The sequence below is a fragment of the Schistocerca gregaria genome, chromosome 5, assembly GCF_023897955.1.
Source record: "Schistocerca gregaria isolate iqSchGreg1 chromosome 5, iqSchGreg1.2, whole genome shotgun sequence".
NCBI lineage: Eukaryota > Metazoa > Arthropoda > Insecta > Orthoptera > Acrididae > Schistocerca > Schistocerca gregaria.
In genome coordinates, this window is record NC_064924.1 from 515,180,393 (window position 1) to 515,192,621 (window position 12,229).

At 40.9% G+C, this 12,229-nt stretch overlaps 1 protein-coding gene across 1 annotated transcript in view; it reads left to right on the forward strand.

The window, feature by feature from the left end:
• The window catches only part of LOC126272118 (V-type proton ATPase subunit C), a 67,129-nt gene that overhangs the window by 2,029 nt on the left and 52,871 nt on the right, over positions 1–12,229 (forward strand). Inside the window, exons 4-6 of the mRNA XM_049974716.1 lie at positions 4,836–5,022; positions 5,118–5,216; positions 5,322–5,483. Of these exons, the coding sequence (XP_049830673.1) occupies positions 4,836–5,022; positions 5,118–5,216; positions 5,322–5,483 (448 nt within the window). The remainder of the gene's footprint in view (positions 1–4,835; positions 5,023–5,117; positions 5,217–5,321; positions 5,484–12,229) is intronic.

A 12,229-nucleotide genomic window follows, 5' to 3' on the forward strand; every position in this document is an offset into this window, starting at 1 on the left:
ACTGTTTTGAAAAATTTACAAATTTTGGTACTGCAAGTTTTCAAAGCCAGTGGTACCTTCTTTTGGCAGAAGGGTTGAAGGGTAAGGAAGAGGGGTGAAGCAAAAGGACTAGAAAGGTTTAGGAAAAGTGTTAGAGTTCAGGAAAGTGACACAGAAACCTGTATCAGGGGGAACTTAGCAGCTGGGATGAGAAACCCTGAACCCTTCTGCTAGAAGGACCCACCGACTCCGAAAGCGTGCATACCTAAAATCTTTTTTTTCCCCCTTTAATGCCTATGTTCTTGAGCTTCTGCTTGGTTAGTAGATTTTTTAAATTTGTCCAATTACTTTATATTGTCAAAAATTGCTCATTTTTGTTGTTATAGTTATTAAATTGTAATTTAGACAGTGCCAGAATCAAGAGTGTGCATTTGTGTGCACCAGCTGAAAACTATTTTAGTCAGATAGCATCAGACAATCTACCGTGTAATGGCAGCAGAGAAATTGATTGACGTGTCATCTTGGCAGTGTTGATGTTGCAAACTTTATGGGTGAGCCGTGATGCTTACAATCCAGCACATACTATCTTATATTAGAGCACTGGACTTGATGAATGGCACATTGTATCACCCAAAAAGTAAGAGAAATGTAGATGGTCCCCTGATCACTCCCATGTTCCGTAAGATTAGGGGTGTTGTATTGCAGCTGCAAGGTATGCTCCGTTTCATGGACCTGGCAGACGACCTGATTCAATTTCTCGAAGCAGCAGTATCAGTTTTTCACCTAGATGTTCGGGAGGGTGTTTGTTTGCAATGGCCTTAGCAAGACATTCAAATTTTGGGAAAGATTTTTGTTACTGAAGTGTGTTCACTTTTCGCTGTGAAGGCATTGCATATGTTTGCTGGCTTTAGTGAGGACATAGGTTTTGTTTGGAGTCATCAGAGATGAGGGACGGTATCCAGAAAGATTAATTTTTCAGTCAGGAAATTACTGTGTGAAATAGATTGAACAGACCCTGCTGACACTCATGGGAAATGATATACTGAAAATATTTTGTGCAACAGAAGGAACATATGTTATAACTGGATAGATAAAAAAATCTATTCACTAGCGACAGCTGGAGAAGCCATTCAGAGCCATTGGTTCCTTATTCTGGCAGAAGGGTTGAAGGTAAAGGACTGGTGAGGTTTAGGAAATGGGGAGAGTTATTGCCCAGAACCCCACATCAGGGGAGACTTACTAGACGGGATGAGAAGTAAAGACTCACATGTGCAGTTAAGTCGGTCTTACTTTGAAATAACCGCCAGTAACTGAATATATTTGTTAAGTGTAAAAAAAGGAAGGGTGTCATATCTGTTACAGGACTTTTTTCAGTGGAGTGGAATAACATCCAATTCATATTCAGTGCAAAATTGAGTGTTTGTGAATTTGCAATATGTAGCACAACACAAGGTTTTGATTAGGTTGGGGCTCAGCAAGTGTGAATAAATTCGTGTGATCTAAGCCAGTGCCAAAACCATGATCTGAATTTTTAATTTAAAATTAAAGATATTTCGTGCCACACTTGGTGCCCATTTGTAACACTCTTCTCAATGAAACCAATTAAAAACTGCTCACTTTTGCACTCAGCCAAACACACATGGTATTCTATTACTGAATTTGTTTTTAACATGCCAGTGTTGGTTACCATTTTTATCTTGATTGGAGTGGTCATATCTTACCATAATCAATGGGAATTGCGCTATGAACCATGACGATTGGGTCGTAAGTGCACTCAGCTTTGTAGCTGCAGAAGAGTAAGCCAATATGCAGTCTGGTTACTTGCTAAGTCAGGGCATTGCACTTGAACCATTTCCTCTTTGTGTAGTCCGGGAGTCTATGTAACACAAATGACTCTGTTAATCATTTGTCATGGAAAACAGAGGTAATGTAGGTGGTGAAACACAACCACTGGATGTTTTAAGCATCAGAGGTGGTCACCTGGAGAAAAGAAGAATTAAGAGTCAGTAGGTGTTGGTGCAGTCACATTGAAAATACATTTAATGGAATACTCTTGTGATTACTGTACCTTTCAGACTGATAATGCTCTCTTATCCTGAATGTTTGTAAGCGGATGTAACAGTTACAGACTAATGAAAGCAAAATGTATAGGGGCCTGCAGGAAGGTTGTGTGTACCCATTGATATGCCTACATTAATACCCTGGAGATGGTACCTGTAGCTGCACACTGCAGTAATCCTTCTGTTTTGGATTGCATCTCTGATTTAGCAAACTTAAAATGTTCACAAATCTTTAACATAGTGCAGCACTTCAGGAACTGAGAATTGTTCAGAAATTAATAAATTCAGCCTTCAGTTGCAAGGCAAAATTTTATAAGTTTAGCTAGGTTTTGATGCCAATAATGGTATCTTCTTCAGAACCTATAAATTGACCCATTTGGACATATGTTACACATTGAAATACATCATCAGTCTAATGATCTCATAATAAAGAAAATCATGGTACTTACAAAAATTAAATTATTTTGAGGGCCAAACATTGGCCATGTCACAGAATAAAATTAAAACATAACAAACAAGCATAGTCATAAGATTATGTCTGTCAAAACTATAAAAATTAAGACGAAAGTAGACGGAGCTATGCCGGCCAGGAATAAGAGTCACATGTAAGCAACAAGGAAACTAGGCGTCACAAGCAGTTCCATGTCAAGGCTTGGCCGGCAGCCAAGCACATGTGTAATTGCTAGAGAGAAACTGTCTCAAAATTACTTCGAGCAAATGTAAATTGCAAACAAATTGCGACAGGAAGCGGTCCTACAAATGTACAAACCTACCTATTGGTACAATACATTAAACAGTTTACCTTAGAACTAGCTACAAAATCAGGGAATGAAAATTTACTCTCAAATATTCTAAGAGGGTGAAGCCCCACTGCAGTAACTAATAAATTAGTGTGGGAAACACAAGTGTGCAAAGCATAAAATATCTAGTCCATATGGCGCATGCTCCCAAGCCTCTAAAAGATGCAGAACTTTTGCATAATCAATTCAAAGGATGTAAATTAGACACCCTTGAAGAATTGTAAATTTTTAAACATCTTTTTGTTATTGATAGAGAAAATTTACTTACTCATCAGGTGCAACTAAAAAATAGAAATTATTTCGAAGGAATTCAACCTGTACTTAAGTGGAGTTGACCCACAGTCTGCTTCGAATGGCCGATGCAGTTGCCTATCTGGTTTGTCCCTTTATTGTAGTGTGATTACATTGTGTCTCTGTGTGTGTTGCATTATACTGGTAATGACACCTAGTTGCTAAGATGTTTCTTAATTTGCCTGTTTTATGTTCAAGATATTTTATGCTTCGCACACTTGTGTTTCCCATACTAATTTATTAGTTACTGTAATGGGGCTTCGCCCTCTTATTATAATATTTGAATATAAATTTTTATGCACTGACTTTGTAGGTAGTTCTCAGGTAAATTGTTTAATGTACTGTACCAATAGGTAGGTTTGTCCATTTGTAGGACTCTTTCCTGTCGCAATTTGTTTACAATTTACGTTTGCTCTAAGTAATTTTGAGACAGCTTATCTCTAGCAATTGAGCATGCGCTTGGCCACTGGCCGAGCCGCGCTGCGAATCTGCTTGCGATGCCTAGTTTCCTTGTTGTTTACGTGTGACTCTTATTCCTGACCGTCTTAGCTCCATTTACATTTGTCTTAATGTTTTTAGTTTTGACAGACATAATCTTATGACTATGCATGTTTGTTATGTTTTAATTTTATTCTGTGACATGGCCAATGTTTGGCCCACAAAGTAATTTAATTTTTGTAAGAACCATGATTTTCTTTATTATGTAATCATTAGATTGATAATGTATTTCAATATGTAACACATGTCCGTATGGGTCAATTTATAGGTTCTGAAGAAGATACCATTATTGGCATCGAAACCTAGGTAAACTAATAAAATTTTACCTTGCAACTGAAGGCTGAATTTCTTAATTTCTGAAGTACAATGCACGTGGAATACTTTGGGATCCTTTATTGCCTCCCTCCTCTCAAGCCGCCCCCCCCCCCCCCCCCATCCCCCAGCCCCCGGGGTTGTCTGATCTTGCACTATCTTGCACTTGTAGAGATTTTGAATTCTGTGAAATATATTTATTTTTCTTGGAACTTACTCTTTCTGATCTATGGGAGTTGTGTGTGTGTCCTGAGTGGTCATGGATCTAAATGGTGCCCTGATGCTCCTTGTGTCTTTTAGAACCCATAAAATGGAGAGCGACTTTTTTTCCCCCTTGAAAAGCTTCTAGTGTTTTATTAAGTTTTTTAGCAAGCATTGCTGATGCTTCTTGCAATTTTTTCACTGGTATTGTTGCTTTAACATGCTATTTCTGCTTCCTTAATCACTGTTAACTGCCTCTCGCCCTCACTTATTGTATCTGCCATTACTCCCTTTCCCTCTTATTCATTTTTCCTCCTCCTCCTCCTCCTCCTCCTCCTCCTCCTCCTCCTCCTCGCATTTCCGTCCTTCATTTCTCCCCCCCCCACCCCCACCTATAATTATTTACTTATATCACCAACCCTGCTCCCACAAGATCTCCTTGCTTCACCCTGTGTTACTACCTGTTCACTCATCACTCGTGTCCTCACTCCCTAGTGCCTCCATCGATCTATCCCCTCCTTGCCTGGTGTTAATCTGATCACAGTTCATAATCTCAAGAAATATTACATGTGTGGGTAAAAAAACTATACACTTGTAAATAACACAAATTGAAACATAGATTTTGATGGTTTTTATGCTGTCCTTTAGTTGTTGTTCATTTCAAAATCAAGTCAGAGATATGTTTTTGTAATAGGTGACCTACCTGGATACATCACACGTTTCCAGTGGGATATGGCAAAGTATCCCATCAAACAATCCTTGCGGAACATAGCTGACATCATCAGTAAACAAGTAGGTCAGATAGATGCTGATTTGAAAACAAAATCTACTGCTTATAATAATTTGAAAGGCAACCTACAGAATCTGGAGAAGAAACAGACGTAAGTATAAATGGTTTTAATTTAAGTGCAGTTGTCAAACTTGCCATCTGAGCAAATTGCAGTTGTGAAATTGTCAAATTTTTTTTTATTTGCAGTGGAAGTCTACTGACACGAAATCTTGCTGATTTAGTGAAGAAAGAGCACTTCATATTGGATTCTGAATACCTTACTACCCTACTGGTTATTGTACCAAAGTATGTATAGAAATTACAAGTTTGCAGCTAGTATGTTTAGCTCTTTTGGTGTAGCTAGAAGCCCAACAACATACTTTTTAAGTGATTTTATGCCAATTTTTCCAGAATAATGTTCAATGAATGGAATCAGAACTATGAGAAGATTACAGATATGATTGTACCTCGATCAAGCCAGTTAATTTACCAGGACTCAGATTTTGGCTTGTACACAGTGACTTTGTTCAAGAAAGTTGTGGATGAATTTAAACTCCATGCTCGGGAGAGAAAGTGAGTGACCATTCACATATAAATTAATCTGTTCTTGTTGTGTTTTCCCTACAATTTTCTAACATATTTTCAATTATTGCTTTGTCTGTTCATCATTTGCCTTCATATTCTTCATTTATTCGAATCATCATATAACTTCATTGGAGAAAATTGTTTCGTCCTGGAATGAATTCAGGAAATCAGAATAGAAAGAACAATACTAAAAATTAAGGGAAAATACTGAAGTAGTTGTTTTATCTCTTCTAAAATGATAGTGAAAACCTGTTGTATCAAAACTATCATTTATTGTATGAAAAGAGAAACCCAATCGAGAAAAATGTTAAAGTGCAAGATGGAATTGCTGGCCATTACTTACCTTCAGGAAGCGAAATATAGAGGACTATACCAATAGGTGCACATAAAACTAAATGACACTGTTGTTTGTCTTTCAGAACTAACAGTTCCTTCCTTGGGGAGAGAAAGGAATAGGTCAGGGAAGATTAAAAACGATGGGTAGGTCACTCAGAGGGAACCCATTTGCTGGGTCCTACACTTTTTTCTGATACTTCTGAAAGCTTCGGTAGTGTTGTATGCTTTTACTTGTGACAGTACCTAATATTGCAACTCATATATGTAAGTAATAGCCAACAATTTTGTCTCATGGTTTAAGATAATGACCATCTCATTGTAAAACATTTGCTACTACCAGTCACAATTATTGTTTTTGTTGTAATGATAAAAATGTAAGAGGTGTTAAAGAATTCTGTGAAAGTGTGAGAAGAGCCCCAAAGAGGGCAGTAAAGCTGTTGAAAAAACTTAAACCATTCTCGGCAATTAAGTATATTTGAAGTTCGCATTGACATCAAAAATTTAAAATAATTTCTCATTGATTGTCACCACAGTCTAATTGTACTGGATGCAGTGCATTTCAGATGTGCATTTTTACTTGCATTCTTCATTACAGATAATCTTAGCCTTTTTTTGTTTCGTCTGATTGTCATTTGTTCAACGTCAGTGTGGGGCTGGAATCATTCATGTTCATCTTGTTGACCTGTATTTCTTCTCAGAACCTTGTACTGGATGAAACACACAAGATTTCTCAGAAATTAGGTACTTCTGTCAGTTGATAATGTACCTTGAAACATCTAATGGTTGTCGTTTATGCACAGTAGTGCTTAACTTCACTTTTCTCTACAAGTTTCAGAATTAATAAATAGTTTGAGGAAAAGGGGGGAGGGATTCATTGAAGTCCTGCTTAATCACCAGATGTGGATCCATTCAATTTTTATGTCCAGAGATATTTAAAATTGATGTTGTATTTAACTCCTGTAGCTAATGTTGATGTTCTGAGGGATCTTGTCCAAATTAGGTTTGACCAAATACAGTGCACTCCAGAACTTTTCAACCCATTATGACAAAGCACGGAAGGGGGGCTCAGGGCCTTCATTGAAACAGGAGGATGTTACTTCAAGCAATTTTTGTATATGTACATTGTTAAATGTATGACCTATAACATTAGTAATAAAGCCAAGTAACTCCCTAGCAAAAGATTTTCAGACCCAAGCTCATATGCACTTTTTATAGTGTTTTAGTATCAGGAACACAGCTCCAGATTTATGGACAGCAAAATATATTTGCGAAATAACATTCTGCAAGATGACTAGGGATGCAGTGTCTAGAAAAGTGTCCAACTGTACCAAGAGCTAGTCTATCGTCAGCAAAAACAAAACAAAAAAACTACTTTCTACTAAAATGTGGTGTTCTGTCACATTCTTGTTGTTCTATTGCTGTGGCTGGAATCAGTTTATAGATCATTGCCTAAATGACTGGAAAGAAGCACAAAGTTGTTGAAACATTGGTCAGGCCCTTCTCAGCTTGTTACTGTTTCCTTACAACCATTAATCGCGACTGACGCATGACCTCTTTGCCTTGGAAGTGCAGTTCCTGTCATTTTAGTGGATGACACAGTATATCTCATGCAGGCCCACTGGACTGGAATGCCCAATTGGGATTACATTTCTTTAATGAGTTTGTGTGTGGTACAAACAGACCCTGAGCTGTTGCGGCTCTTTCTTCCCTCCAGGGCTGCATTCCCTTGTCCTTGCTCCTTCCACTTTGCCACCCCCTTCCTCTCTCTGTGTGTCATTGCCTTATATTGGTCCGGCTATCCTCCTGGTTTCTGGTATTCCTTCTAGTTTTTGTTCATCTTGCTTTTTCATTTTCACCTTTCCTTTTTGCCTTTTTTGCTCCCCTTTTGGGGTGTGACTTACCCTTCTAAATTTTCTCTCTGTAGTGTGAGCCAACTGGGGAAGGACACCTAGTATCTTTGGTGTGTGGCCTTAGTAGCACTTCTTCCATCTCTTCCTCCACACCATTGTTCTTTAACTAGTCCATGTGGTGAGGTTGTTATCAACCCTTTTGGTTGAGCCCCCTGAACACAGAGATCACACTACTGATACCTTCCCATCTATGACTAAGAGTGGTTGCTTGTAATTCTGGAACACTCCCAGCAACAGCTGCCATTTCAGATGTCCCTTGCTGTGAGTGGATGGCATTCACAGGGAGAACCTCTGATTGTAGAAGGTGGTATCAGGGCAGACACCTTGTGTATGAAATACATTAAACTTCAAGCTGGCCATTCCTCTGTGGTCGTCTTTGTAGTTGGCAGTGGATCTTTTAATGCTGACTTCTTATAACCCTGTGGCCTTTCCTTGCCTGGCTACACCCTGGGAGCAGAGCCAGACTTGCTCTCTTGTGGTGAAACCTTTTCCCTGCTATGTAGTTTGCACCAGAACTGACCGGGACACTTTCATCACGACCAAGCCACTATTTTTCTTGGGAACTATTGAAGAAAAGTTTGTTGAATTTAACTTACTGAGTAAGCTGCGATTGGGTTTTGCTATTGCTCAATACTTCTTCAGTGCCAGCCCCCTCCAAAACCTCCCCCCCCCCTCCCTGCACCTTCCCCCTGTAACTCCCAGACCAGAGATATGCTGCTACAAATAATTGGCTGCGGGACCCAGAGTTCATCTCTGGGCCCTACCTTTTTTGAACTATGAAAGAGAAGAAGAAGTCACAGGATGAGGCCTCTCTTTTAACCCCCCCTCCCCTCCAATCACCACACACACACACACACACACACACACACACACACACACACACACACACATCTGAGTCAGACCTCTTGTTTATGGATGTCACCCCATCCTTGTTGGTGCTGGATGGTGGCCTGGCAGCATGACTGGTTTTGGTCCATTCAACTCCCATTTGGTGCTTATTCAATGGAACTGTAATGGATACTACTGTCACATTCCAGAGTTGCAGTCTCTTATTTCCTTTTACTCCACAGCTTGTGCCATTCTTCAGGAATCACATATTGCTGATGCTCACCCACCAAGCCTTTGTAGGTATCATGCTTTCTGTCGGAACCGTGTCAGCCCTTTGAGGTCTTGCAGTGGTGACTGCAAGTTGGTCCACATGGATGTCATTAGTACATGGATCCCCCTTTGTACTGTATTGGAAGTGGCTGCCATCCAGGTCCACTTGGACTCTGTGATTACAGTTTGCAATCTCTATCTCCCCTTGACAGGCAACCTACATCTGCTACCCTACCTTTCCTCCTTCAGCAAGTACACCTTCCCTTTCTACTCTATAGTGATTTTCATGCATATCACTCCTTACAGGGCAGTGCTTCTTTGGTTAGTAAGGGTCTCCTCATAGACCAGTTTCTTGCAGGCCATGACATGTGCCTACTTAATGATGGTTCCCCTACCCATTTCAGTGCTGCATATGGTACTTTCTCTGCCATAGATCCTTCTCTCACTTACCCTCCCCTTCTCTCTTCATTCAGTGGTCACTGCATGATGAACTCTGTGATGGTGATTACTTCCCGTCGAGTCTCTTGTTCCCTTCCCATCTCCTGATGGTCAGATTACCTCGCTGTGCTTTCCATTGAACTGATTGTCCTATATATACCTCTCAGATTATGTCAGGTTGTATTAATGATGTTGTCCGCGACATTTCAAATACATTTATTCATGCTGCCGGCGTTGCCATCCCCCATTTGACAGGTCCCTTTCACCACCAGCTTGTCCCTCGGTGGAGCGTGCCATTGCCGTTGCCATCTGTGATCACTGTCAGGCCTTGTGTTGCCTTCAGCGACACCAGTCCTCTGCTGGTCTCACTAAACATATTCACGCCAAAGCGCATTATGTAATAAGACAAAGCTAGTGAGTGTGTTGGGTATGCTATGTCTCCTCTGTAGGTTCTTCTGCCTCTTCATCACAGGTGTGGCCTATGCTCTGGACCCTCCAAGTTTACCAAAACACATCAATCCTCCACAACATCAATATTTCCCCCAGGTGTAAGACTGTATTTCGCTCAAAGATGTTTCACCCTTTCAGTGAATGGCCAGTGCTGTGGTTCCTGTCCTCAAGCCAAGTAAGGATCTGACATTCTTCGATAGTTATCAACCAACCAATCTGACGAATGTCTCCTGCAAGTTATTTGAATGGATGTTGGGTTGTCATCTCAGTTGGGTCCTCGAATCTCGGGACCTTTTGTCTCCCTGCCAGTGTGGCTTTTGGGAGGGACAGTTTCCCAGCAATCATCTGCTTCAATTGGAAACTGCAGTTCGGCAGACTTTTTCTCAGTGCCGACATCTTGCCGGGGCTTGATGCCATCACATCTTTCTTACACTCCATGAGTGGTGTCATTTGCCCACCGCCTCCCCTCCCCATTTTTATTTGCCAGTTCTACATCTACACCCATACTCCGCAAGCCACCTGACGGTGTCTGGCCCGCTGATCATTTTGAGTTCAGTATGGCGACATTCTCAGCCCTCTGCAGACCCAGGAGAATGCCATTTCACTGGGTTCTGTGTGAAGTGTTCTATTTCTCACCATTACTAATGGCCATTGGACCATTAGTCACCCTGTTCTGTATGTAGTTGAGTTCTGTATCTATGCTTATTCCCACTCGGTGGCCTCTGGAAGCAACAGCTCCAAGGTGCTATTTGGTGCACTTCTGCGTGGATGCTCTCACATGGTTAACAGTTCTCTCCCCTCCCCCGCCTGCCCCCCCCCCCCCCCCCCCCCCTTCAATTTCAGGTGGTGCATTTCTGTCACCATGCTCTGATCTATCCTGATCTGAAGCTCTACCTCGATACCCAGTGCTTGATTGTGGTCCCCCAGTTCCACTTCTTGGGTCTTCTTTTTGACAGCAAGCTTACTTGGTTGCCCCATTTCTACCTTCTGAAGATTGTCTGTTTCCATAAGCTCAATGCGTGACACTTCCTTGCCCACACCTCTTGGGGACCAGATCATTTGATTCTTCTGTGCCTCTATCGGCCTTAGTTCTGTCCAATGTTGACTATATAGTTGTCAAGTTTATGACTCAGATGTTATTTACACAGTGCTCCTCATGGGCCTAGTCTAACATTATGGTACTTGTTTCATTGCTAGTGCCTTTTGCACTAGCCATGTCAGTAGTCTTCTGGTTGACATTGGGATCTCTCTCTCTCTCTCTCTCTCTCTCTCTCCCCCCTCCCCCTTTGGTTTGGTGGTCCCAGCTCCTTCTTTGCCATACCATCAATGTCAACTCTTCACCTCTTCATCCCTCGTATTTTATTCTTTTCACAGCTTCGGAATTGCGCCCACCCACTGCCTGTCCTCGGTTGGGCTTACCAGCTGGGCTCCACCTCACTTCTCTCTGTTGCAATTTCCATCTTCCCTGTTGTTGTGGTCCCCACATTCTCTTTGCTGGAACACCAGAGAAACTGCACCTGATGATTCTTGGGAGTATACCTTGTCTACTTCTCTGGTGGAAACGGGGAAGATTAGTTTAATGTTGCACAGACATCATCTTTAGAGATGCAGTGTCTGCTGAATACTTGCTCTGGATAGCTAGAAGTGCACTCAGGTTGTCTGAGCACCACCTAATTTTAAATGTGAGTAAATATCTACTGCTGTAACCTCATGAGTGCGTGTATGGTGGATGTTGAGGACACAATCAAGAAAAGCTGCAGAACAGCAAAGATTGTCATCTCACTTGGAACAGTCATGTATATTGCCATACAATTTTGATGTTAGTTTAAGGTGCTACAGAGTATTAAAAAATAAGACAAGTGGAAAAAAGTAAGTAAGCCATTTATTATTTCAAAAATAATTGTCATAACTGTCAATGTATTCATCCCATTGTGAGACAAGATGATCTGTGCCCTCATTAAAAAATGTTCACAGTTGTGTATGGAGCCATGACTATACCCATTCATGCACCTCTTCATCCGATTTGACAGCTTTTGATGTCTTTCTTCTGAACTTCAAAAATATGGAAATTGCATAGGGAGGGATTGGAACTGTGTCTAGGATGTGTAAGGGCTTTCCAATGGGACTTCCAGAGCATAGTCAAAACAACTTTCAAATGAAGAGGAGCAGCCCTCACTACAATTGGGGTTCCCTAGGCAATTGCAAATATTTTCCCATGAAGCCATTGCCCATCTTATTTCTCAGCGGACTAAACGTATTAACAGTTACGGCAATTACTTTGACCTAATGAACAGTTTGCATTCTTTTTCCATTTGTCTCATTTTCATTTGAATGCCACTTATATTACAATCTTTAGCCTGTTGAGTGATAGCTCATTAAGATCTGAGGTTTGTCCTGCATAAAGCTGGTCATCACACTTAATTCAGTGCAAGACTCATCACTGAAGACAATTTTATTCCAGTCAATAGGATTCCGGGCCAAAGATGAATCTGGAGACACACC